The sequence below is a fragment of the Durio zibethinus genome, chromosome 23, assembly GCF_047325235.1.
Source record: "Durio zibethinus cultivar Kanyao isolate XHJ-2024 chromosome 23, ASM4732523v1, whole genome shotgun sequence".
In the NCBI taxonomy this organism is placed as follows: Eukaryota; Viridiplantae; Streptophyta; class Magnoliopsida; order Malvales; family Malvaceae; genus Durio; species Durio zibethinus.
This window is the reverse complement of record NC_143184.1, coordinates 9,156,354-9,183,969: the sequence shown is the minus strand read 5'-3', so window position 1 is coordinate 9,183,969 and position 27,616 is coordinate 9,156,354. Positions and strand designations below refer to the sequence as shown.

The window sequence follows — 27,616 nt, the reverse complement described above, 5'->3', positions numbered from 1 at the left end:
TTCTTTTGGTGTTGCGAGAGTTTTTCTGTTCTATGATTGGTCCGTTTTGTTGAAAAAATGGTGGTCTAGTTGGTTTTGGAGTGAACTAGGAAACTCCGGGTCAAAAATTAGGTTGAAAAAGTAGTGATGAGATAACATATTAAGCAAATGGTTGTGAAATGTGAAGTGGTGGGTATGACTTTAGGTGTGGGATGTCGAGTTGGGTCATGGGCATGCGCGGATCCTTTCTTTATCCAAAACGATGTTGTTTTTGGTCAATGTCTTCTATATAAAAGCCAAGTTTTTTTTTTAGTTCATTTCATCATTTCCTCAAAAAAAAATGCTCAACTTCAAAAAAACTCTCTGGCCTTGTCAAAATTTAGTGTTGTATCGTCACGCCAGTCGTCGTTTGAAGTCGTTGTAAGTGGTTGTCGTCGATGGTTACCAATGATCGAAAAATATCAAAAAACTTTCAAAAGCTCTCTTTAAGGAGATCTTTCAAATTCGATATCGTTTTAATCGAAAATAGCCTTAATCAGTGTAGATCGAGGTTTGAAGTTTTTTATCTTTTTTTTTATTTAAACAAAAATTGATAGCTTTTTTTTTTTTTTTGCAGGTAGCTCGTTGGTGCTACTGGTTTCTTCTTATGGGGAGGACTGTGTTGTTTTTTGTTTTGGTTTTTTTATTTTTTTATTTTTGGTAAGTGAAAAGTTTAGTCGGGGGTAATTGAGAGCTTGAGTTTTTAAGTATAGGATAGTTGGGGTTTCTGAGTGTGGGAGCTAAGGTTTTTTGGGTGTGAGATAGCTAAGGTTTTTGTGTTTGTGTGTTCGAGATCTTCAAAGGGAAAGAAATTGGGTGCTTTTATATGGCTTGATGCCTGGGATTGTGGGTGGAGCAAGTGCCTGGCTTAGTATAGGAGTTGGTAGGGTAAGATCGATGGTTCTAGGTAGTTAGGGCAACTAAGGTGCAAGGGCTCTGTTAGGGTTGGGAATGGTGGTGGCAAGGGCAGGTGAACATGTTGGTGTTGTGCATGATATTATACCAGTCCCTGTCCCAACCCTTTTTTTAATATTTTCTTTTTAACTCTTTTTTTAATATTAATTAAACTAATAATAATAATAATAATATTATTATTATTATTAAACAAAAACTAAAAATGAGTTTTATCTAATAGATCCGAATAAAATTTGGTGTCTATATTGTATAAAAGAAATAACAATTTAAAAAATAGAGAAAGAAGTAATATTTGTTGCGTTTTGAGTTTTAAATTTATTAAATGTCATTTTTTAAAAATAATTATATAAATTAAATGAATTAAATTTTGTATTAAAAAAAATATTTTTTGATAAAAGATGCATGAAACTTTTAACAAGTAACCAATATGATTAAAAATTTATCATAATTTGCAATACCACCAAAATTCGAATGTAGTTAATTGTCATGTATAGGATGGAAGATTAGACCAACCTAATCACGTATTAGCTTTTATTTCAAAAAATGCGCTCTATCCAATTGTCATGACATTTTGACATTCTATCTTACCCACTTATGCAACGGTTTGTTGCATAACTTTTTTCACTTATAGAAGAAAGGGATTTACTTTGATCCGAATTTATTTGGATTCTTGTATTTATTAAATAAATAAATAAAATAATAAAAATAATAAAAAATTTAGTTTTGAGGTATAAATAATATTTTTAAAAATAATTATATCTATATAATATAACAAAAATTTAAACTTTTCAATAAAAAATAGTAAAAATCATTATACCAAAATATTTATTTATAATAAATGAATAGATATAAATTTTTATTTAAATAGTTATAACTTTTTGTATAATCATAATATTTATAAATAATAATTTATTTATATTCAAATAGTTATAATAATTTATCATATAATAATTATTTCTATTTAAATATAATTATTTAAAATATGAATAAAATTAATATAAAAATTAATTTTATTCATCAATAATTAAAATTTTTATCCAATATGAGATGTATTACATTCTAAATTATTAACCGTATCTCTCATGAAACTCACATTAATAAAAAAAAATTAGGTTTACTTTGATATTATTTATCATAAGTCCAAATTTTTAATCTGAAAAAACTTATTTATTAAATGAAAAAAGATTCATAATTTATAAACTTAAAACCAACTCATTCTCTTATTCATGTGAGATTCGTAATATTAATATAATTACAACATTTCCAAAATCTTTATGTACCGGGCTTTTTGTATTCTTTTTTCAATCAAGTTTTTCTTACTTTGATTGAGTGTTCTTTTAAGTAACACACTCATCTATAATGATTTTAAGTTGAACTAAGCATGCAAGCCACACGAACACTCTTGGACCTGTACAAGCAGCCAACAAAGCCATCGCCCTCGTCTCAACTCGAGAGCTGAAGATGTGGTCAAGTGAGCAGTAAACCACCGGCCTTGTTCATGTGATCAAGGACCATACGAGTTGGCTGTTCGTTAGGATCTGTGAACTGATTGTGTTAATGGGAAGTTAGCCGCACCTCCGACCTTCGATCGTCATATTTTGAATAATCGGAATTAACTTTCATTTGATTTTATTTGATCGATTTTAATTATTTATAATATTTATAATAATTTTTAGTAATTATTTTTGATAATTTTCAACTTTTTTAAACATTTGGGCAGATTTTTTTATTTGGTTTAAAAATATGTATTAGAAACCTATTGACCGGATCGGTTGGAAATATTTTTGACAAAATTATTCAAAAAAAATACATTATTTTAAAAGTTTGAATATTAATTTGTATACTTTTATTATCCAAATATTAATTTATATATTTTAAAAAAGTCAATTTTTTAAAAGGACGGTCTCTCGTCACCAAACGACGAGCGTCTAAGATAAAAAGACAAAAACGAGTCTGAGAATTGAGAGCGGCGGAGTAGTACAAGAAAACGTACGATTCAATCGCTTTTACTTACTTTCCAAAAATCCATATTTTTTCTTTTCATCCCAATAAATGCAGTTTCAGAGTTTTTATAAGAAATAGGAAAACGATATCACCCCGGAATTTCAATATTAAAGTATTTCTTTCTTTCGTTTTCCAAGTCTCACTGTCTCTTTCTCTTCGTCTGAAGAAATGGCTTACGTCCCAGCAGAATACCCATCATCAGCTGGAAGAGCGGGTTCGCGTGCGGCGGCTCCAACCATTTTCGGTCCAACCCACAACCATGCTTCTGCTGCGCATCATAGAAGCCTCTCCGGTATCACACGTTTGATTCGAGGGCTTGATCACGAGGAAACCCGAGAGCAGTCTCTTGACCTTCTTTGCAAGGTATCAACTTTCTTTCTTTTTCGTTCTTCTGAAAAAGAAAACGTGTTAAAATTGTTTAGAATTTGACCGCATCATGGCTAGAACAAGAATCTATTTTCACAGCATAGAAAATATTATACGGTTAAAAAAAATCGAAAAAATCGAAAATCGATTCAAAATTAAAATATTTAATTTAATTTAGGTCAAATTTTTTCTTATTTTGTTCGGATTAATTTTTTATTTGTATATTAAATATATTTATTAAATTTGAATCAAATTTTAAATTAAAATATAAAAATAAAAAAATAATCAAACTAAATTATATATATTTTAATTTATATATATTTTAAATATTTATAAAATAAAAATAATAAATTTATATCAAAATTTATTTAAATATATTAAAATAATATATAAAAAATTAAAAAAAATTAAAAATTAAAAATCGATGAATGAATTAAATTAATAAAATTTAATTTAAATTTTTAATTTTCATGATATTATATTTGATTTAAAAAAATTAAATCAAATATAATCTTAACGGAATCGTTATCATTTTTAAAATATAAAACAACATAATATAAGAATTTAAGTTCAAAATTTACGTTATTAAAAATTGTTACATTCACATAAAATTTCAGCAATAATAAAAATTTACAGGTGCTTTTCGCTCAATAAATTTCATAATAAAATTGCTAAAAAAAATCAATAGATTAGAAGAATAATATTTTTTTTTTCTTTTTCTTCTCTCCCTATTTACTAAAAATTATTATGGAACATTGTACAAAATTTCGATTTACTAAAAATTTTTATGGAACATTTAGTTTTAAATAAACTTAATCGTTAAGTAATTCTTTAAACTCTTTAAACAATGGGATTTTTTCATAATTCAAAATGATTCCAATTAGAATTTAAGTTAATATCTAACGTAAATAAGGAAAAACCCATTTTTTTTCATAAAAAAAATGAAAAATAAACATAAATATAAGTTAAAGTAAAAAAGAAAAATTGTGGTTGGATTTTTAAACTTTGTATAACAAGATTTATGGAGAAATTATTGAAGGTCTATACTATCAGCAATGAAGTGAATTCGGATTAAGCATGTATTATTTAGAAAGCTAGATAAAAGAAAGAAAAAAAGTTGAAACATTCTAATGGTTTGAACTAAAAATAATACACTATTGGTATGTACAACATAAGGGTTCTTTATTATCATGCCATAAGGGAATTAGAGACTGTTAATGCTGTTATTAACCATGTTTCTTGAAAGAACTGATCAGGTAATACTGAAATCCTTTCTCGATGATTGTAGTTTGTCTTTTAACTTGACTTGTGACCTGAAATTTGTCTTTTAACACAGGGCACTGGTACAGTTTTAGAATTTGGAAGCTTGTTAGTATAAGAATTAAGTTGTTCCTAGATAGAGGCTTTCAAGGCTTTGTTTCATGACAGAATTTTGAGCATGTTGCATATATTTTAGAAGATAACATATTGCTCTTGATCAAGGCCAGTGTGTTAGAGGTTACAAATCATGTTTTTGAAGGGGAAAACAGTTTATAAGAGGAAAGATCATGGTCTAAAATTCTGTTGTAATATTTTTCTTATCAAAGACTGAAACCACATAATTCAGAGAATAAAGTGAGCCTACTAGTTAAAATAGTAGTTGGAAACAATTTGAAGTAATGAGCATGATATTTCCTGGATTGGCTCATTTGTAATATTTTCTTCTCTCCCCAGTATAGACAAGCTCGTGATGATTTGGGAATTTTGTTATGGAATTCTTTTGGTACCGTGAAGTTACTTTTACAGGTAGGTCTCGCTATTTAATTTCTCTAGTGTTTCTCAGTTAGCCTGTTTCATGACATGTTTCTCTTTGAAATTTTCTTGCTGTTATTTTACACATCGTATTAATTAGTTCTCATGGATCTCTAGAGTACTGCTATTTCCATACCATGTCACTCTCCAAGAAAATCATAGATTTGAAAGGTTTATTGATAGATACAACACCTACACCAATTCAATACTAATGATTGTTTACTTATTTATTATTCAGGAAATAACTTCAGTTTACCGTCCACTACTATCCGGTGGCCTTTCAGAAAGGGCAATGACACAAGTTTGCAATGCTATTGCGCTTCTTCAGGTTCACCTCACTATGCTGACCTCTTCTAGTTTCATTTCTTACTGCTGCCCGTTTGTTCATCTTATTGATCTATCTTCTATGATACTTCTATTATTCTCCTCAACTCAATAGTTTTTGTTAAGTTAATTCAGAAGCTAACTTTCAAGCTTTTACCAATACATTTCCTTTATGGTTAATGTCAACATGGTGAACATGAAATTTTGTGCCTGAACCTTGGCAAGTTTCAATCTGTTTTATGAATGAAAACCCTTGACCGCTCATGACGTCTTATTAGTGATATTTCTGAAAGTTTTTTTATCCATATCTTTGACTCATTGATTGATTTTCTACTTCTATCTTGAAAGAATTTTCGTGGAGATATACTTTGCTGTTAATTTCAGATATTATTTAGGTTCCTTATATTTACTCTCTTCTAGTTCGATAAAATCATTAACATTATTAAAATGTTAGTTTTTTTTTTATATTTTTTAGCAATTTTTCTATTAATGGATTCTGGTCCAATCTTAACATTATGATAATTATAATAATTTTATTGAACTAGAAAAGAACATAAGATGAATGAATATGCTGTTGTCAAGATATTCTTCATACATATCAGTTATGGAGTATTATTTGAAGGGGCATATTTGTCTAGACATCTAATAGGCAATGGTGAGACATGCAATATTGCTGAGAGATATTGGGTGCTTAGTCTCAGTATTCATCTTAAAGGAAAGAGGTGTATTATCACATGCCAATGAAGTTTATAGACAGATTTCTTTTTTGGCCTGTATACACCGAATGAAGAGTACTTAGATGTATATTTAATTTGTCTATATATATTTTTAGATTATGTAAATTTTCATTTCTTTGAAAATGTTAAGGACATACCATTCTGTTTATTCTCTTTCCAGTCAGTAGCTTCTCACCCCGATACAAGGATGCCATTTATCAAAGGTAATTATATTTGTAATCCTCCAAATATGTGATTATGGATGTATAAAAACTGTTCTAAGTGAAATATTCTTTGCAGCTTCTATCCCGGTGTATCTTTATCCCTTCCTGAACACTATGAACTCTGAAAGGAACTATGAATGTTTAAGGCTTACCAGCTTAGGTGTCATCGGGTCCCTAGCGAAGGTAGTCTTACCTCATATCTTCTGATCTTCTTGTGTCCTTTTTGGAAGAACTTTTATCTTTGGTTTTGATTTTGAACATAGTTACACCCAGAACAGATACCTCATTAGAGCTCATGGAGTTGAATTAAATTTTTTTAGTTCGGACTTATGTTTATGAAGTTTTTCAATTTCTGCAGGTTGACGATGCAGAAGTGGTTGATTACCTTCTTTCTACTCAGATATTTCCTAGTTGCCTACGCTGCATGGAGGTTGGCAGAACATTGTCAAAAACAGTGAGTGACTGAACTTTCTTCAATTATAGAAATCTACAACTCATTGTATCTGTTGTTTTCCATCATGTTCTTTCTTACCTATCTCATTCAAAATTAAGAATAATGGTCAAACCATTTGCCTTATGGGTGAATCAACGTTATGAGCTAATTAGAAATTTCAAATAAATTTGTATCTTTGGAGTTCGAAAGCATGGAGGTTAAGTGAATCCCAGGAAAACTGGAAAAAGTTGAAAAAATGAATTAAACAACATACTTTGTGGCTTATGCTTACACTTAAGAAAGAAATATTATTAATTGAGAATGTTGCAAATTTGATATTATTTTCAGGCCCTTGGGGAAAAAGTTTCTGGCTTGGCAATTATTATGAGGGAAACATATGAGCAGTTTGAAAGGTTATTAGGACTCTGTGTAGAACACATTTTGGCTTAGACTGATTTAGTAAGAAAAGTCGAAATCTCACTAAATCTAGAAGGGAATGGATGCTTTTCACAGACATTCGAAATTTCTGTTTACTGTGTGATCTTTTTTTATATATATTTGAAGCTATCATGGATTAAACCTTAGTTACTTGAAGTAAGAGTCTAGCACTCTATCAACAAATCACATGGCTGTCAGCGTTTCTGTGTGATCTTGTGGCAATTGTGCATTATGCCACATTTTCACTGCAAAAATGAGAATAATAAGTTCTTAGTAAGTTCCACGATACCTTGGCCATGGCAATGAACTCAAGGGACAATGTGAGATCTTTGGAATAAACCAATGAGCTCAAACACGTATAATGATTTCAGGACCTTACTTCTATGGCATTACTACATCTTGTACATGCACGCTGCTTAGCTATACTCTTGATTGTAAAATGTTTAACTATATTAGCTGCAAATATATTGGAATCTGCAGGTTGCCACATTTATAATTTACAGAATCTTACTAAATGAGAAAGGGCTGAAGTATTGTTTCATTCTTGCGGATCGATATCTCTCGGTAAGCCACGCTTTGGCAAAAATGGTTGAAGGACTTGCTGAAGAAGATGAAAATTCACCACGCCTGCTAAGAAACATCATTGGTTGTTATCTTAGACTCTCAGAAAACCAAAGGTTAGATACAAACACATATATTTTCACAGTTGCCTGTCCTGTCCAGCATCTAATGTTCGAAACTTTTTGTTTCAAAATGTAGGACACGACAACGATTGTCAACTTACATTCCTTCAAAGTTAGTAGACAACACATATATTGATATCCTTCGAGTATGTCCTTCAAAGCCTTGTCTCTTGCATCTGGTTTTTGTGAAATTTCAAACCCAAAAGCTTAGAGTGTATCTAATGTTGTTCTTAATGTTTAAAAAATAATGCTAATCATCTGTGTTTTCCGAAAAAGAATGTCTTCGAAATAATTCCTCATGCTAATTTATTTTCCAGGGTGACCCAGAAGCCATTGGTAACCTACAACAATTGATCTACAATTTAAAAACTAGCCAGAGGTCTAGAACACAACCTATAGGCTTGGTCATTGGGGCCGTTCATTAGATGGAGAATGCAATTACTTTATTCAAGCTGGCCAAGGCAGCATCATTGGGCGCATACATTATACTGCATCACCACAAATTGTGCTGTAAGTGTGAATAGAAATGCATCTTTACATGAACGTAGACCAAATTTGTTAGCCCGTGCTGGCTGCTCCTTCCCGTTGCTTTTCTAGTCCCCAATCTGGGAAGAAATAAATTTATCCTTAAGTATTATCAGTTCACAGTTTTATTTACATGCCAATTTGCTCGACTTTGCTATAGATCATTAGTCGTTTCGGGGCAAGCAGCGCCCCGACTTTGTGTAGGCATTGTTCAGGTTAGATTATAATTTTAAACATATACGGCGACAATATAAAAAAATATGAAAATAATATAATTTAAAATAAAAAATCATATATAAATTCGACAAGAAAAATATAATATTTAATGTGATAACATAAATTGTGACAAAATATTTTTCTTTTTTAATCCAAGAGAATAACGAAATAAAAATGATAGAGAATGCTGAAAATTATGGCAAGACATTTTTCATAATTTACACATTAAACACAATAAATAAGTACAAATTTGAATATACGAATTGTTATTTCTACTTTATTAACAATGCAATTTAGCTCAATCAACGTTTTTAGTATTATAATTAAAACAATATAAAAAAAAAAAGTGTCTATGACGTTTGTTAAAGATTTCATAATACATTCTTCTGCTAATAATAAAAGGAAGAGCAAAGCCATAAGACCACCACTGAATACGGTAAAGAATACAGATACATGGACCAATCAAAACTATAATACAGAGCAGTCAATAACCGGTAAAACAATAAAGAGTTGAGAGAGGAAAAATATGGCTCCCAATCTTTAGATAGTTAATTATGCGCATCTACTTTTGGAGGTATTGAATGATTGCTTTCCAGCATAAAAGATAGATCATGCAGTTGTGACATCAATATCTCTATATCATCAGTTTTTGACCCTGTTGTTGCACTGGAAAAATCTCCATCTTTTGAAAGCATTATTATTACTACCTCCTACATTTGCATCAGCCATCCTGAAACATGTGAAAGCAACTATGAGAAGTTTCTCCTCAGGTTCTCTCTCTCATGTGCATGCTCATGTAAGCCCATAATTATTGGGGGAAGAAGTGAAGGGCTTGATTTAACATGACCTTCACCAGGAAGAAAACAAGAGCAAGTAGTTTCCATGGCCTGATGCAAGCAGTAGGGACAGAAGCTTTCATGACTTTGTACGGAGATCCAAAACAGGTTTTTCACAGGAGGCTCAATAGATCCTCAATATCAAGAATTAGAAAAAAATTTTGAAAACAAATTCCCTGGTTCAGGTAACAACGGAAGTACTCGGGACTTGGGAGAGATCTGACACAGCACAAAAAGTCCATCTACAATTTGAAAGTCTGGCAACAGTAAAACGCATCTTGGCACAAAGCATAGATGATATGACCAGTTAAATCCACATAGATGAAGTCACAAATAACAAGATACCGATAAAGTTTAGTCTCAACCTAACTAATCCTTTTTATCCAATTCCGCTAATCATGAAGTACCTCTTTTGGGATGGGTTAATACTTACCAACTAAGCTATGACTTAACACACTTTAAGCCTCCTTATTTGCAGCAATGCTGCCATTTTAAGAACCACACCCTGAAACAGAGGCAGCAGCCCCGGTTATCCTCCAAAACAAACTAGATTTCTTTATTTCCAATGAAACAATCGTCCCAGAAGGCCAAATCAGTATCATTCCCTATCAGCAAACACATTTTCTTTCAATTTCCTGAGCCCTGCAGGAATCTCCAAGTTGTACAGCCACAGTTATTCTTTCTTTTTAAACAATACATTGTACAGCACTCATAGGAGTATTACAACCTTATAAAGAGACCCCCATCCAATCTACCAGATTGCATTAACAAATATGTCATCTACCCCTATTCTACTTTCATAAATTTAAAAAAAAAACTCCCCACATCAGTATATTAACAAAAAGGTCAGAAAGCTGTGAAAAATGGTATGTCCTTTTCTAATTCGGCTTTGTGGAAAAAAAAATTTTTTCCAGTTCCTATCCGGAGCTCCACTTGTTTTATCTTGTTTGATCTTCCAAATATATTCTCTCAAATATTTCCAATAACAATTAAACAATTGAGCAAAAACTGAAAATTGCAATTACTAGAAGTAGAATATCTTAGCACCAAATTACATAAGAGACAAAAGACAATAATATAAATACAGTTTCACAGGATACTATAAAATTTCAATTCTGTTAGAAGGAAACTGACAGAATAAGCATACAGACCTGTCTGAAACAGGAGCTTCAGGCCGCATAATATTTATTTCAGTAGAGCCATATTGATTGCTGAATGCCCCTGAAAAGAAATCAGCTTGAGATAAACTACTAAAATTATTATTATTATTATGAGAATTTCCATCCATACTGAACAAGTTTATTTCTGAAGTTTCAATAGAAGACTTCCCGTGATGGACAGTTTTTTTGAAAGAAATACTTGAAGAATCTTTTGCACTAGTTGAGCTAGTAAAATTGTTCCAGGCAGCAGACAAGTCATCATTATCATCAATGGTCTGATAATCAGGTCTAGCAGCTTGTTTCCAAGAATTACTAAAAGCGTCTTGGGTAGTAGTTGAGCTTTTAAAATCACTCCAATCACCAAATGAATTGTCTGATTCATCAACAGTGTTTCTATCAGATGCCTTGTTGTTGCCTGTTAGCCATTGATCATCTGGAAACCAATCAATATTCATGGAGGGAGAATTATGCATGGTCTGAGCCGTTCTAGAATCCATAACATCAACAGTTGCATCAAAGTTTTCAGCTTGACAAGTTAACTTCGAGGTAGAATTACTCCATAGATCATCCTGAAACCAACTGTTAACATTTGGTGCATTGGATCCATCTTTGGCTTTCCCATCAACTAAATATTTTCCAGATGGAAAGACTGTATCCATGTAATAGGAAAGATCAAACGAGGAACCGACAAAAGGATCAGATGATTTTGATCCCTCGTGATTACTTTTAGAATTAGCAGATTGAAAGTCAGTGTTCCATCCTGAAAACGGGTCACTACTCTTTTCTTCAGTAGAACTAGTATCGATAGTAGGTTCTTTCCAAGAACTTATTGAAGAATTTAGGATGTTTGAGCTTTTCAAATCATTCCAAGCCCAAAATGAATCATCATCTTCGTCATTGGTTCTGTTACCAGCTTCTTTGTTGCTACTTGTTGGCCATTGATCATCTTGAATTCTGTTTATACTCATGGAAGAATTATTTAGATTTGATAACATCTCACCATCCCTACCACCCACATTTGCATCATATTCCTCAGCATGATGAAGAGTCCCTGAGGTGGAATTACCCCATAGATCATCCTGAAACCAATTAATAGTGTGTGATGAAGTTGTGTTATCTACTGCTTTTCCCTGAAACGAGTCTTTTCCTGTTCCAAAGACACTATCCATGTGAGTAGAAAGATCAGCAGAAGAGCCTGCAAAATGATTAAAAGATTTGGATACCTCTTGGTGAGTTTTAAAAACAGTAGATTCAGAGCCAGCCCCAAATCCAGAAAAAAGGATCACCACATTTTTCATGCATCGACTTCAACCATTAACAGTCCGGTCCCAAGAAGTGTGAGCAGCATCTTGTGCACTGGTGGAACCCTTAAAATCATTCCAAGCATCGAAAGAATCATCACCATCATTGGTAGTTTTCTTACCAGAGGCATTTCTGGCAATGATTTGCGCTAGATCACCTGAAGCAGAATTACTCTTTATATCATCTTGAAAACAGTCGTCTGTTTTGGATTCCGAAGAAGTTTGATTGGCATTTTCTTTTCCATCAAATAAATTTTTACCCTGTCCAAAGACTGTGCCCATGCGGGAAGAAATACCTTTCGAGGAACCCACAAAAGGATCAAATGACCGAGAGCTAATAGCATTTTGATCAGTTTTAGTATCAGCAGACTGAAAGTCAGCCTGCCAACCAGAAACAGAGCCACTTCTCTTAGAACCCTGAAAATTATCAAACAAACTAAGGTTTTCATGCGATTCAAACGCTTTACTTCCAGCAGAATCAGTCTCTTTATTTACTGTCAATGTCACTTGGGATGGTACCGAAACAGATTCTCCTTTTCTTTCAGCTAAAAAATCATCACCAAGATCAAGTCCAGCCAAATTCAATGGATTAGTCATTCTCAAACCAGATTCAAATTTCTGGCGCTCGTCATCATTCCATCTTATTTCTAAATCTAAAAGATCAGATAATTGAAACTCCTCTCGAGGTCCTCTGTTTGATCCATTCCCTTCTAAAGACTCTCCCACAATTTCCGACTATACCCAAGTTTTATTTTATAAAAAAAAAAATCAAAACAGAAACTAACAACATAAAATAAAACTTTAACAGATAAATAATAATAATAGAAAAAGAATGACTTACAGATCCATCTAAGTAAAGGGAGTGGAGGAACCAGCGGTAACCGGAAGTGGACTTGAATTTGATGGGTGAAGGCCGCATATTGGTCTGGTGTTTGCCACAGAAAATGCAAAGGAGGGAGCCGGGGCCTCTGAGGAGATGGGCTTTGCAGTGGAGGCAGCGGAGGCGGGGAGAGTCGGAGATTGAGTGAGGTAAGGAAGGGAGAGTGGAAAGCGACGAGTCGCTCGGATCGTAGGAAGGAACGTTTAATTGCTTGCGAAGTGAGATCTGGAGTTGGGTTATTAGATGCTTTGGGATTTCAACCGCCATTTCTTGCTTTACGCTTTTCATCTCACCATCTCATCTCTTCTCATTTCGAAGGCGAAGATGGTGAATGGCGAAGCGGGGGGCTTCCTTCTGTTCGTGATTAAACGACGTCGGTTAATTCCTAGCCGTTCTTCGGCTTTTAAATTGGGTCGTTACTCTATACCGACAGGAGGTAATTTTTGGGGTTCGGCCCAAGTCATAATTGGGTCTTGTCAAATCAAAAATTGACATAAACTTTTAATCTTTTCCTTGAAGAAGCCTCGGTCCACGCAGTCATGGGCATATGGTGGGCAATTTTATTCGTTGCGATGGAATTCAATTCGATTCGTTGATTTTTTTTTTTAATCAAATTTCAGGTTGAATTAGATAGCGAGTAAAAAAAGGTTGAATTCGGAGATTTAAATTTTAAATAAATTTAATTTGATTTAATATTATATAAAAATAAATTTTAAAATAATTATTTATTTAAATATTTATATTTAAAAAATAATATTTTATTAATTTCGAATGATACATTTATATAATATTTGAGTTTAAATTTTAATATTCAAAAAATAAAAAAATTCAAATAAAATTAAATTCAAATTTAATGAGAATCGAATTCGAACGGAATAAAATCTCGCTCCGACATGACCCGCTGCCATTCCTAACGCTACGCGTATTTTTGTTCCATTCACACCCTCTTCGTTATAACTTCGATGAACTATGGACAACAAAGTACAAACGCACAAATTACAACCGTCAAAAAACTCGAAATCCTGAGCAATAGGAAGTAGGATTTGAGACTCGCCCAGTACTATTGCATCAAACTGGTTTCTGAATCTATAAAAATTGATCGAATCTTTCTTCATTTCATTTTCGGGTACTTAAAAAGTTAAGAAAAAGAAAGAGATGACAGTGAACCAGGCGACGGCGTTGAAGGTGGGGTTGGGTCTATTGGGTCTGTGTTTGTTTGGCTACATAGTGGGTCCACCTCTTTACTGGCATTTCATGGAAGGCTTAGCGGCCATCAGTCACACCTCCACCACTTGTCCACCTTGCGTTTGCGATTGCTCTTCCCAGCCTCTTCTCACAATCCCTGAAGGTAATTCCAGATCTGGGCTAGATCTCTACTCTTTTTCTTTTCTTCATTTGTAAATCAAAATTACATTCTAGCAGTAAACTTTACAGTTTGGGTCGATATGAAATTAAACTTTTTTTTTTGTTTCAAAGTATTTTATGTGTGTCCTGTTTATCTACAATTGGAAAATGGAGATCTTGTAATTTCCTTTTTATTCAGCGAATGAACAATTAGTTACTGCCAAATTTTATTTTTCAGTATATTGTTTGGCAATTATATGATAATCCAATATTCCTTCCCAATTTAGGTAGCATTTGTGAAATTCTCTGTGGAATTTGCCCCAAAGGCATAATCTTTAACTTAGCACATTTATATGTGTTGCTTCTAAATTAAAACACCTTACCCTTGGTTACGTAGGTATTACTTGGTAATTATGCAGCTAATTGTTGAAAGCTGAAACTTAGGCCTGTTTTATTTGTGCTCATATGTTTTGAGTGACGTTCATTTTTTTTTTCTATTTCTCTGCATGGTCTTTTGAGGCTTATTGTTTTTCATTAGCATTCCATGTGCTACTTACCCTGCGAGGTTCCAAGTTTCCATCTTTTTATCCAAAACCCCTTTCTTCCCTTTTCTTTTTTGGTTCAACTCTATGCTAATTTTGTGATTGTGTCTTTAATTCATGCAGGGCTGAGCAATGCTTCCTTTTCAGGTCAGTTTCCAGTTTCTATATCATGGATATATTCAGTGGAACATCAAACTAAGTAACTTAATTGAAAGGAAAAAATCGGTGATTTTTGGTTATGCATGATTATAAGCATGTGATATTTAGAGCTGTCCTAAGTTAGCTTTCTTCCCATATCTACTTGTGTAACTGGCATGTATTATTAGTGATCAAAGTGGATATATATATATATATATATAGAGAGAGAGAGAGAGAGAGAGAGCGAGAGAGAGAGAGAGAGGTACATCAGGTTAAGATTTCCCTTCCTTCTCTTTGGCTGTCAACTCAACACCATATGAGAGAAAAAGGTGGAAGAGTTTGTTCAGAAAAGTAGAGAATGGTTATCACTGGGTCCTACACTTGATTCTTTGAATGCTGTGCCTTTAGGATTACCCCTAAGTTTAGCATGACAGCAGGCGGATACAGGATTTCTTGGTTAATATATGACCTTTTTTGCTCCCATCACTTTCTTTAAAGTGTCGATTTTAACAGATGTTATACCTTACATATCATGAAGTGAGATCAGTAATTTTCCACAATTTCTCTTATCCTTCTGTTTTTATTCAGTTATTGCTCTCTAATCACATGAAAACTCGACGTGATTTCCCCAACCAACTCCCCCCCTTTTTTTTTCTTTGTTGTTATGACTGATTGCAAACGTAACAATGAATAATTTTCTGAAAATTGAACTCTGCCACAGTAATACCTAAATAAGATCAAGTAGCACCTCTGGCAGAAACAAGCATACTTTCCTACACAATGATTTGACAAACACAGTCCTGCTTTCTTCGTTTATCTTCTTGTGTTGTCTCAAGGAGATTAGAATGCAAGATTACAGTAGGTTGCTGAGAGATGTGTTACCTTCTGTGTTATGTCTGAAATTAAACTTTGGGAACCTTAAGCAATATGAGGAGGTGGAATTGGCAATAAGGTGAGACTATGTATTTTATAAGTGACAGTTCATATTGAGGCTTAAGAAAGAATCAAGAATTTTTAAACTGGAATAAATAGTGCTTTGATGGTAATATTGGATTTGTTTGGCATGGTACTACTATTTTCACTCTTAATTTGTTCAATGTTAATTACATTCTTCTAACATGCTTCAGTTAAAATTCCTTAATAATTGATATTGTGGTAATATGTTATCTCAGGTAATTTGGTAATATTGTATGTATTAACCCTTTCTCATTGCGTTGACAAAACCACTGCCTTCAAAGATTTGAACAAATTGTGGAGTAAATGATTTTTATTCCAGGGTGATGTCAGTCATTTGGGTTTTATGTTGTATATGGTTGGTGTGTTGATAGTTGAATTTAAATATTCTGCAGATTGCGCAAAGCATGATCCTGAGGTGAGTGAGGATACTGAGAAGAGCTTTGTAGAACTTTTGACAGAAGAACTGAAGCTAAGAGAGACTGAAGCTTTGGAAAGTCAGCAACGTGCAGACATGGCACTACTTGAGGCTAAGAAGATAGCATCACAGTATCAAAAAGAAGCAGACAAGTGCAATTCAGGTATGGAAACATGTGAAGAAGCAAGGGAGAAAGCTGAAGCTGCACTGGCAGCTCAGAAGAAATTGACAGCAATGTGGGAACTAAGAGCTCTTCAAAAAGGGTGGAGAGAAGGGGTATTCAAATCTCATACACAATCAGAGGGTAGAGTCCAGGCTGTCTAAGTGATCCACCATGGCCTCATAGGAAAGTATTTCTTTTTCCACACTGCTTATTGCTCTGCATGTTGATTCTGGAGTAACTTATTGCATCTTACCGCAAAGCGGGCCATATAGATTATTCATGAATTCCAGAGTTAATCCTATACGTGTAGTCTGGTTCTTGTGATTTATCGTAAGCATAGTTACCCTTGTTCTTATGGAGCCACTAGAAACAACCACCTGCTTGGAAAGGCCATGTTGGAATTATGGGTGAATGTTGCTCTTTTAAGACCAGTTTAAGTTGCACTCCTGTAAGACTCTTAAAAGTGATTATGGTTCATGTGGGAAAAAAAGAAAAGTGGGAATATAAAACTTGTTTGCTAGTGAAAACATAAACAACTATGAACTGGAATTTACTATCAATCTATTGTAATTTTCTATCATATGGAGATATAATTTTCGACTTTTTATCTTTGATAGTGACAATTGTACTAGAATTTTCCCTTTTTCCTTAGCCGTTAGGAATTCTAATACTGGAGTTTGTGCTTGGGTGCGAATAATTTCTTTTTGTACGTTAAAAGGAGTTTTGTTGCCTCCAAATTTTTTACGTGCGCAAGGATTTTAAAGTTACGTTTTCAGAGGGACAGTCTCTCCTGCCCTATAAATAGGGTTGTAAACGAATTAATCCAATCAAATGAATGTATTGTTGCGGTTTATTCCTTTAATTGTATTAGTATTCGAAATTGATTTGTAGTTAGTAAAAAAATTACTTGTTTGTTCGAGATCGGTTTATTTAAATAATAAAATATTTACATTCGGTTTATATTTGATTTGATTAAGTTAAATGAATTTATAATTTAATATTAAAGTAATATACTCATCATCATATATGAATGAATATGTTCATGAATAATAAATAAATTATAATTAAATAGATATAAATAAATAAATCATAAACGAATATAAATTAATATAAATAAATCTTAACATACAATTAAGTTTAAGAATAAATGATAAAAATATAATGTTATTATTATTATAAACAAATAATAAACGGATGAATTTTTAAAAAATTTTAAATGAGTTTGTTTGAAAATATAATCAAATCAAATAAATTTTTATTCGGATTCGATTCATTTAATAAATAGACGTAAAAATATTATTTAAAATCATTTATTAAATTTAATATACGAACATAAATGAATAAAAATTGAATATATTTAAGAACGATTCATTGAAAACATTATTTGTTTATAGCTCCACCTATAAACTTATCTCATTTATTTTAGAATTTAAAATTTGAATTTGAAGTTTTGGTGTTAAAACTCATAAATGTTTGTTAAGATTTTTTATTAAAATGTATGAAACTTAATTATTATTTTAATGTTAATTATCTCTATACAAAATAAATACACGAATTAATTTTTGCTGTAAAATCAACGAAGAGCAAAGGCCCTAGACAAAATTTTATATACAAGAATATTAAGGTTTTTTTTTTTTTTTTTTTCACGCATGTAATTTGGTTGTCTAATGATACTTATATTTAAAAGGTCATCAGTGCAAAGGGTTTAGTATCATGCTTGTAATCTCTCTTTATTCAAAATAAATTCGAACTAGTTTAATCCATAACCGATGATTGTCCAATCCAAAAAAGACACGACAAATAACATCCGCATCTAACTCGTTTTCTTTGGTTTGGTTTTTTTTCCCACTTCCCTAACACTCTCCTACGACCAAAAATGCATGCCCTATACTCTCATTCTCCAAACCTTCTTCGGACCACTGACTTTAGTCATCGGTGAGTTTTGTCAGAATCACATCTGACATTCGTCATTGTTCTTTGATTTGGTCATGTACATACAGACAGGCAATCTTTAGTTATATGTAAAAGTGCTTGAAGAATATATAGGACTAGACAATCCAATGAAATGACATGAATATGGCATAAAGAAATTTTAAGAACAGACCCGATTCTTTTTGAGCGATTCCTCCAAGGTTGGCTCCATCTTCCAAACAGTTATTAAAAAGAACAAACTGCTCCGTCTTCCAAACAGTTATTAAAAAGAAGAAACTATCTTCCTCCTATGTGCCACTCCATGAAAATCTTATTACGCTTACTTTTGGTGTCTACAATATGTGAAAATCACTATGAAAGTTTATATCTTCTTGTTTTCTACTTCTCTGCTACCCTTTTTTTCCTAAATTAAATGATAACTAAGGCGCTGCATATGGAATGCCGCCGAAGCAGCATCATTGAAGATCAATGGAGCGCTCAGTCAACAGGCGATCGGCTGCTCTAGGTGTGAACTTCCTTGCAAATAGAAAACAAGGAGCAGTTGTAAAATTGACATGGCACGGCTCCTTCTGGTCTTCATACTTATAATAAACATGGTTGATGACCTGCATGTGTCAATTGTAGTTTGGTTAAGCAGGAAATGTAGTGTAAGCACATAAACTCAACGCAACAATAATATTAAGCATCCAACCTAAAACCATTGGCAATAGGTGGAGATTTCAATTTAAATATAAAATCACAAAAAACTCAATATTTAACAGATGCTGGAAAATACCACTTAAACAAGCCCCCACCACATGTGGGCAGAGACAAAAGCATTCTATTTGACAAAATTGTAAGGGTAACAAGTAGAGTAACAGGTAAATACCATGTTAACCAAAAACCAATTAACAATAGGTGGAGGGATGTAACTTGAATATAAAACCACAAGAAAGGCAATATTCAACATATGTGCGATAACACTACTTTAAACAATAGAATTTTACTGATAGAGCATTCTAAAACACAAAACCAATATATATAATCCTGGAGACTGATAGAAGAAGAAATCCCAAAGAGAGTGCTATAGAGCTGGCCAATGTTCATTGCTCAGCACTCACCTTTATTTCTTGAATTAGTTGGGGACCCGCATCAGCATAATCAAAATGAAAAGGGTGCCATAAGCTCATTTCCCCTCCTTCATCAGATTGATTCCATAATGAATAAGTCAATGTTCTTCGTTCAAGTTCATTTTCAAGCCCACCGATCTAGTTGTACAAGTGGAAGGCAGTAACCACATTTGAACGAAATGCCAAAAATAAAAGAAGAGAGGAAAACAAATTATACACCAGAAAATCTAACACATATTACCTACAGAAGAGCAGTTTAGATGCTTACTTTGAGCAATGTCTGGACATAGTGTTCATCAGGTATACAGTTATGGCCATTCTGAATATTCCGAAACAGCTCCTACATGCAATTTCTAAGAAAATCACTCACTTGATTGAACCAAAAAGAATTTTAATCATACATATATATAAATGTTAGATACAGATTTGTTTTGCCTTTTTTTTAGTCAGGATATGGTAAGACTTTGTTCACTTACAAAAGCCTGCAGCATCTGCCATCTCATTTTTAAGTTTGCAGGCGGCCAGCGCTGAAGATTAAGTAACATTATTAGAAGCAATCTATAGCTGCATTCAACAGCAATACATCAAGAAAGAATCCTAGAGTAGTACTCAAACCAGATGAAAATTGAGGAGCATGAAAGGCTTTCCATGGAGTATATACCTTACAAAATTTCCTGAAAACAGGAAAAACAATATCATCATCTACGACAATTACAGCATCTCTTCTAATCAACGTGATCCACTGAATTTCAATGAGTAAAATTTTCATCATCAGCAAATTTAGGTCATTTAAAAATGTTGAAGTATCATACAAGAAGTTCAAGATCCTTTTCAAGTTGCATCCACTTGAGAAATATAGCTTCCTTGAATAGTTAGATGAAAAATGAACAGGTAAAAACGATAGTATAAAGCAAGAACCTGAGATCCTTTCCTCCATTTTTCCTTTGGTATGACAGGTGACATCTCAGGACTATACCGATTTTCTTTAACATCAATAAAGCTGTAGGCAACAGACTACTGAAGATTCAGCTTAACTATTGCACATGCTATGAATTCAATTAGAAGATTTTGTTAAAAATTCATTGTTATTTGCTCTACCATTATATATATACCTTTCCACAAAGCTTTTGGGAGAAGACATTAAGTAGCTGTAAATATAGCTGAAGTTGTACAAAGGTATGCAGCTGTAAAATAGACAACTCATGAAACAAAATTAAGTCCAAAATCTCAATCTATATGCATACAATTTCTGGGAAAATGGAAATTTATCAGATAAAATCTAAGGATTATTGTTTCACATTCAGCTAGTGGAGTGTAAAAACTCCACGAGTTTATTTTTTAATATCCCGCCCCTTTACTACAGTTTAAGGAGAGGATGTATCAACCAAAAGTATACTCATCTTCGCATTTACTGGACAGTAAAACATGAAAGGCAAAAATATATATGTAATTACTACAGTTCAAAATTTATAAAATTAATACTTTCAGATATTAGGAATAAGAGTTTCACAATAAGCACCACCACTAACCTATCAGAGAGAAGTACAAATCTCTGATTTGCTGGATCATCTAGAGCAGCTTCAAATAATAATCTCTCTGCTTCTATCATACTTGATTCTCCCCATGCTACCTGAAATATGGAATATACATAAAAATTATGAAAATCAAGCACTTTGATCCAAATATAAATTGCAGGTGATCTTGAACTCCAGATGAGAGCAGGGGCATAAATGATATCCTCCGCATAATCAACCACTACCTCTATTGGCATGATCTCGTAATAAAGCTAGATTTGCGGATCCAAGGGAACCAAACTTTCTCATTCCGTTTGTTTTCCCTTATCTTCATCTAGAAATACTAAGGTTCCATTTGATTAATGTTTTATTTGCAAAAAATAATAGAAAACAAAAGACAAAGTATACAAGTTGAATAGAAAATAGAAGACAAATAGCAAAAGCATTAACCAAACAAAGCCTAACTTAATCATCGGAGGGTTATGTTGGATCAACTTTGACACTGTTTGTTGCCCTTATTTAGATCTATTAGAAAATAAGATGCTGTTCAATTCGTAGGATTCTCCATCATATATATACAACCAAAACAATTGGGACTCATAGCAGGGCACTTGTTTGTTAAGTAATGCAGGAGGTATTCGGAAACTGAGGCTTTCAATCAAATCAACATGGATTACGTTAAAGAAGTACCTGAATGCTATTATTCAAGTGCCGACCATAAAAGAAACGTGACCTCGTGTTCGATTCGTTGAAATCAAAACCAGGTTCCGAGTGAACATAAATTGAGAACATTCCCGCGTCAACATTCTGTAAGTTTCACCATTCTCTTAGAAGATGAGCCATAAATACCTTATTAATGTTATCCCCATGCAATATACATTTTCGTCTTTATTCTAATAATAAAAAATAAATACCAACCTTAAAGAAGGTGCCCCAAAGAAAATCAAGAGGCAGGTTTCTGCGAGCAAGAAAGAGAAAAGCGATCTTAGGAGTACCTTTAAAGGGATCATCACCGAAAACACGAGATGACAGATAAAAAGAGTGCATCAAAGACTGAAACGTGGTGTGAAAGTGAAGTCTGAGAACAAGCACAAGGCAGAGAAGGATGATGAGTTTCGAGCCAAACTTGGAGAGTAGGCGTGCAGGTGATAATATTGCTCTCTTCCTCTTCATGGCTTAGTTAAAGAGAAAGCTTGCTCGTGCAATGCGAATGGCAGTGAGGGATTTTAGCGGGACAGTTTTAAGATTGGAGCAGAGCATTTATGCATAGGTTTAAGTGCATTAAATGAAACGTTAAGCTCCTTGGACGTTATAAAGTTTGATTTCTGATGGAAATTGAGATAGAGTTGGTTGAGAAAACCTGTTATAGATTTACAGTGAAGCACTCAAATGTGTTTTTTTCAGGGGTTTCAGCCACTTTTCAGATTTTAATTCAGGGTTTTCCTGACGTATTCGAAGTCATCAGTTAGAAGGGATCCATCTGGGACTGGGTAAACCAGCAGCAACTAGTTCATTCGTCACTGAGTTATAGCACAAGTGCTTCGTGGTTAAGTCTGATCAATACATGCCCTTGCCTTGCACTTTCTCAGAGGTGGATTGAAGTCTCGAGAGACATGTAACGTCTGGTCTTGTGTAGGTCTTGCTACAAGAACTCAAACACACCTGCCAAATTCGGTCTACTTAGGTATAGATCAGTAACTCGTCAAAACTGGCCTTCAGATATCATACAAGAACTAGTCTCGGTCGCAGCCAATCAAAAGGGAAAGATATTGAATAATTGCATTGAATCTGCTGGATAGAAGGCATGATGTACAGATTCCAATTGTTCACACTTATCATCTCAGCCTCTCAGCCAAATTCGGATATGATAAAATATAAAATGGCAAGGGCAAATTAGGAGAACAAACCTCAAGGGCAAATTTTTAGCAATTTTCATAGAAGGCATATCAGGCGCAAACAACTCAGTATAAACAAGTTAATGTGAAAAAGAATTCAGGAAGGATATTCATAACTATATTTGTCCTAAGAATTGGCAAAGCAATAGTATATAATTGAAGTCCATAGTAAACAAAAATCAGTTCATATTTATCCTCTAATCACTTTACAAGGTTTCTACAATAGAAACTTTTAAGTTTTGACACCAGCTCTTTCTTCCCCTCCTTGCCGAGATTGATATATACTCCATCCCGTTACTGAAGGATAAAGAATCAATGTTGTTTACGTAACATCCTAACCAGAATTTCGCATCAGAAAAGCCACTATGAATCCCAATAAAGCACCAGCAACAACCTGACCATACCATATACAATAATTATTTATGCCCATAGGTAAGATTGTTAGAGTGCTTAAATGACTTATGTCTCCCTAGGTAAATAGATGGATGCTACACTCCTTTTATTTTCCTTGGTAGATTTTATATATTAGCATGCCTAATCCCATCTTATTTATGTGAAAGAAGGCAGATATTATCACTAGACTTGATTAGACAGCAAAAGTTGAACATTCACTAAATGGTACAATACTAATTCAAGTGGGAAATAATCTCCCAAACTATAAAGTGCTTCTCCTGGCTTACTATGTGACAATCCATTTTTGTGGCAAAAAAAAGTGACAAGCCATTTCTTTAAAAGATAAAATAGGAATGAAATTATTGAGCCCCATGGAAAGCCTTGTTGTTTTGCAGCTGGTAATTGATAAGTGAGTAAACATCCAGAGTTTCAATTTAACATCCTTAAAAAATAGAGGGTAGGGTTGCCAACAGATTTAAGACAGCAATCCAAAAGGTTGCAAATTTGGCAGACTAAAAGAACCTTTCTGCTGCGGGGATTTCAACTGTAGACTTTGAAGCCTTAAAGACATTGTTTCCTCCTATCTTTTGTTTTGGAGTTAAATCATTATTTTACTATTTGAGTTTGCTGAACGTTAAAGGTGGAACCCCAATTTGATGTCAGGCTTACAGAATCATTGACATTTATAAAAGAACAACCAACTACAGTGATATGCTGGGAAACAAATGCTTTTGGAAGAATTAACAAAGTAATAAGCAGTACTTGGAACCAAGAAGCAATAAGTTATTTTAACTAAATGTGCAGTGCAGAGAGTATTAGACCTGGAGTGGGGTATGCCCAAGTAATTCACGCAGAGGCCTCATACTAGATAATGGGTGTTCAGGAGGAAACTCACATACAATTTGATTCAGCAACTGCCAATATGGAAAGAAAAAGTATGAACAGTGTATCAGGACATTGTAATATAGCTGAATCAAAGGCAAATAAACTTTGCATCTATATATCCAGCAGAGTAGGACTTACTTCAGCTTGACGACTGGCATGAAGTCGGACACCTGAGGCATCATACATCACCTGCATATATTGAAAACTCATCAAATAAGCATGTAAATTCTTTTTCATTGAAAACTATTTTCAGGTTAAAACTAAAATATCGGGGAACAAGAGCATCAATGTCAATACAGTGCAAATATTTTGATAACAATCCTGATTCATTCATCCATATTTCGGGAGAGCCTGATATATGGTCACTTTGGTCTTCCAAACATAGTGCATATAAAAATTAAAGTACTTATCACTAACATTCTATGCATAAAGCTAAATATCACGTTTTTGCTTCATGCTTTCTATTCTCTGTCCTTAAACAAGTGCATCTCCGGGTTGAACCTAACAAAACAGCCTCTCTGGTATTCAAGTATAGATTGTAGAGTCATCTGAGCAGGAAGCAAACCCTAAAGTAGCAACAATAAATTCATCTAACAGAACTATGCTGTAATTATACCACATATAAAAACTTCTCTTAATGTGTCCTAGATATAGCTTAATCAAATTTTTTTGAAACATATTCTCTAAGCAGGTAAAAAGAATTTCAAGCATCATAAGCAGCAAAACGAAAAACATAGCAAATTGGGATAAAGGCTGAGTTCACCACTGAACTTATAACCACTATTTAACATTGGGACTCCTATTTTCTTCAGTTAGCCACTGAACTTTAGCTTTTATCCGGTTTCATTCAAAATTTTACTATGAAAAAAGAAGCAACATTCTGTCAAACATTTACTTACAAATTAAACCATGAATCAGTCTCAACTTGATCTGGACAACAAAAACCAAATTCTTCACATCAGCATCACTCAAACCAGTTGAAAAAACCAATCTAAACTCTTTCGGAAACAAGATAATAATAAAAAAAAAAAAAAGCAATCAGCACAAATTGTTACAAATGAAATGCATATAAAAAAAAGTGCAACAATGAAATTTTTGAAAATTGTGTAGAGAGGATATGTATTGTAATTAATCAGAATGCAGAATTACCCGCAGAATTGCTAGTACACTGTTGATCATGGGAAGGAAAGAAGAGGTTAGTGAAGATTCTCTGGAAAAGTGAGAAAAAACCACAGAGATCATTGTTGAAGGACATGCAGGCAGCAATCTGAGAAGGTGGTACAGGCCTATGGTCATGGAGGAGATAAGAGGGAAAAGGAATGAGAGAAAAGAAAAGTGAAAGGAGGAATTACCCCTGGTCACCTTCTCATCTGAAACATTCCATGCCAGCAGGAGCGACAGGTTCCAGAGAGAGGGATGTCTGTCTCTGTCTCTCTTCATTAATTATTTTTCTTAATTAGATTTAATAAGGCTTTACTATGATTTAGTCATTTATAAAATTTATCATTACGGCATATAATCCATTTATTTGTTCTCCTTAATCAACATTAGTGCTGATACTTAATAAAGATAGTAGCTACATGATTACATGTGACTGCCTTCTTTACTTTTTAAGCAAATAGCACCAAATCTGGAGTTCAGTGAGCTAATTGAGAAGAATTAAGAATTTTGGGTATAAGTTTGGTGGCAAAACTGGCCATTATCCCTAGCAATTTCTAACTCAAATTTAGCAATAATACAGAAAATAAGCATCACCAAAATGAAACTTATCAAGTTCAGGGAAAATTTTGGTATACAAAAACATCAGAGATATGAAAATCTAATATAGATTCTAAAATTAGATTAAAATGAGAGAGAAAAAAAAAAGAGGCAAGGCAATAAATAAATAGATTGTATGTGAGAATGTCACCACAAGGATATGAAAAGTTAAGAAGCACATACAACACATGCCAAGACAACTGCAATTGCAAAAGCTGGTCCTCCTGTCCCATCCTGTAGACCTATAGCAACTGCAAGAGCTGTCACAGTTGCAGAGTGTGATGATGGCATACCACCTGAATCAATCATCCTCTTAGAATCCCATCTCCTTTCTTTAAACCTGAGTATCTAGGAGAAACAAGTTCAAATGTTTGAGCTACTATTCAAAAAGCACTGGACCAGTGATCAAAATCAACTGAAACTCGAAAACCCAATTAAAATTAATACTTTGTCGAAAAGTAAATAAATAAATTAGCTATGCAAGTGAACACAAATTTAACCTAAAGAAAAAACCATGCATACACAAAAAAATTTTAAGAAAATCCTTGTGTTAGAGGGTTACAAAGAACAAACTCTTAATTTCCAGAACCCAAGATGTATTGTAACTTCTACTCGGGCAGTATAGTGATTTCCCCTATTTGAATCCTCTCTCAGATGTCGTTGTTTGAGTACAGTTCTAGAACCTAGAATTAACATATGCTTTCAATGAGTCCATTGCAATTCTAGAACTTAGAATCTTAATTTCACCAAATTTTAAGAATGATAAAAAGGAAAATGCCAAAATATTTTTGAACGCTTCCTCTAACCTCGGTAAGCATTTTCTTTTCAGTTCCTCACAATTTTTAAAGACATGCAGGCATTTCAATCTAGGCTAGTTCTATGAAATCAACTTTTCACCTTTTTCTTAAAACAGTATTAAAATAAAAAGAAAAAAAACCTAAAAATACAGTACCAGATCCAGGGGACTAAAAGCAGTGCCATAAGAATGAGATATAATCAGTCCCCTTTCACAAGACAATTCAGTTAAGCATATTCGTAACAGCACAAGTCATCGAATCGAACCAATCACACAAGAATTCAAACACAGGTTTCCCCAACTAGGCTAAACAAGTTCTTAGCAATCAGGGTTTATTAAATTAACAAATATACCAACATTTCTATTTACATTTTCTCACGGTTAACTGCTATGTTTTTTTATGAGCAGTTGATAGTTAAATTGTATATCAAAACCCTAACCAAATTCCAAAATGTTCCAAGATTCGAGTAGATGAAAAAAAAAAAACAAAAACTGAGATTAACAAAGAACGAACCAATTAGTGAAGAGTTTAAGGAACTGAGCGATGGCGAAGGCGAGGAAGGCCGTGATGAGAGGGAGGTTGTTGAGAAGCAAATTCGACGGAGACGTCGCTTCACTGCCTCTCATTGATCCCGCATCTGCTGCCGTCATCACCTCTTTCTAAAACCTTAGAATGTCTGAGTCAGAAGAAACCTGCCTGATCTGGATTCGTCAAAGCCTGGCAGCAGCCTCGGGCGACGACGATTCAGCGAACAGCGGCAAAATGAGAGATAAAAAAAAGTGCCACGGGTAGGAAATGCTGGGATCCGTCAACCAGAATAGGCCCACTACTGGCCTGGTAACTTTGGACGCTTTGACTGACCTTTTGGTATTTTAGTTTTTGGAATAAGGTATACGTAAACATTTTTTACTTTCGTTACAAATCAATTTTTATCATTTATTTTT

General features: G+C 33.5%; 3 protein-coding genes and 1 pseudogene across 53 annotated transcripts; 2 read left to right on the top strand and 2 right to left on the bottom strand.

Moving 5' to 3' along the window:
- Window positions 1–2,832: 2,832 nt before the first annotated feature.
- LOC111313139 (uncharacterized) lies at window positions 2,833–8,549 on the top strand. Its single transcript, XM_022913834.2, has 9 exons — window positions 2,833–3,300; window positions 5,017–5,088; window positions 5,333–5,422; window positions 6,316–6,358; window positions 6,435–6,541; window positions 6,717–6,812; window positions 7,710–7,906; window positions 7,989–8,058; window positions 8,230–8,549. The coding sequence occupies exons 1-9, from the start codon at window positions 3,106–3,108 to the stop codon at window positions 8,335–8,337; spliced, it is 978 nt and encodes a 325-aa protein (XP_022769569.2). The 5' UTR covers window positions 2,833–3,105; the 3' UTR covers window positions 8,338–8,549.
- A 396-nt stretch (window positions 8,550–8,945) lies between these two features.
- LOC111314558 (uncharacterized) lies at window positions 8,946–13,255 on the bottom strand (annotated as a pseudogene). The gene is made up of 3 exons (XR_016332701.1): window positions 12,792–13,255; window positions 10,641–12,685; window positions 8,946–9,383 (listed from the first exon to the last, which is right to left on the bottom strand). The product of XR_016332701.1 is annotated as an uncharacterized LOC111314558 (transcript).
- Window positions 13,256–13,736: 481 nt separating this feature from the next.
- Window positions 13,737–17,003, top strand: LOC111314557 (uncharacterized). Its single transcript, XM_022916027.2, has 3 exons — window positions 13,737–14,178; window positions 14,840–14,863; window positions 16,204–17,003. The coding sequence occupies exons 1-3, from the start codon at window positions 13,986–13,988 to the stop codon at window positions 16,548–16,550; spliced, it is 564 nt and encodes a 187-aa protein (XP_022771762.1). The 5' UTR covers window positions 13,737–13,985; the 3' UTR covers window positions 16,551–17,003.
- Window positions 17,004–18,435: 1,432 nt separating this feature from the next.
- On the bottom strand, window positions 18,436–27,544 carry LOC111314555 (glycosyltransferase BC10-like). Of its 50 annotated transcripts, none has more exons than XM_089752274.1 (14): window positions 27,186–27,320; window positions 26,438–26,558; window positions 26,059–26,223; window positions 25,267–25,551; window positions 24,256–24,306; window positions 24,054–24,167; window positions 20,960–21,060; window positions 20,543–20,614; window positions 20,349–20,430; window positions 20,092–20,172; window positions 19,907–19,957; window positions 19,699–19,770; window positions 19,422–19,568; window positions 18,436–18,926 (listed from the first exon to the last, which is right to left on the bottom strand). In XM_089752274.1, the coding sequence occupies exons 3-14, from the start codon at window positions 26,182–26,184 to the stop codon at window positions 18,777–18,779; spliced, it is 1,332 nt and encodes a 443-aa protein (XP_089608400.1). In that variant the 5' UTR covers window positions 26,185–26,223; window positions 26,438–26,558; window positions 27,186–27,320; the 3' UTR covers window positions 18,436–18,776. The 50 variants fall into 50 exon arrangements, 40 of the variants coding, with proteins under 40 accessions (XP_089608400.1, XP_089608401.1, XP_089608399.1 ...); XM_089752275.1 differs by having other exon boundaries at window positions 26,449–26,558; XR_016332431.1 differs by lacking the exon at window positions 26,438–26,558 and having other exon boundaries at window positions 20,040–20,172; window positions 26,059–26,215; window positions 27,186–27,534.
- Window positions 27,545–27,616: the final 72 nt, after the last annotated feature.

Excerpts from the sequence above, each read along its gene's own strand:
- LOC111314557 (XM_022916027.2), top strand. The coding sequence starts at position 13,986 with ATGACAGTGAACCAGGCGACGGCGTTGAAGGTGGGGTTGGGTCTATTG. Across the intron at positions 14,179-14,839 it reads TCTTCTCACAATCCCTGAAG|GGCTGAGCAATGCTTCCTTT; the intron begins GTAATTCCAGAT and ends TAATTCATGCAG. Across the intron at positions 14,864-16,203 it reads GAGCAATGCTTCCTTTTCAG|ATTGCGCAAAGCATGATCCT; the intron begins GTCAGTTTCCAG and ends AATATTCTGCAG.
- LOC111313139 (XM_022913834.2), top strand. The coding sequence starts at position 3,106 with ATGGCTTACGTCCCAGCAGAATACCCATCATCAGCTGGAAGAGCGGGT. Across the intron at positions 6,359-6,434 it reads AAGGATGCCATTTATCAAAG|CTTCTATCCCGGTGTATCTT; the intron begins GTAATTATATTT and ends TATTCTTTGCAG. Across the intron at positions 6,813-7,709 it reads GCAGAACATTGTCAAAAACA|GTTGCCACATTTATAATTTA; the intron begins GTGAGTGACTGA and ends TGGAATCTGCAG.
- LOC111314555 (XM_089752268.1), bottom strand. The coding sequence starts at position 27,322 with ATGACGGCAGCAGATGCGGGATCAATGAGAGGCAGTGAAGCGACGTCT. Across the intron at positions 25,552-26,058 it reads CAGTTGTCTTGGCATGTGTT|AGAGACAGAGACAGACATCC; the intron begins GTATGTGCTTCT and ends TAATTAATGAAG. Across the intron at positions 19,958-20,091 it reads TTTTCAGGAAATTTTGTAAG|CGCTGGCCGCCTGCAAACTT; the intron begins GTATATACTCCA and ends CTTAATCTTCAG.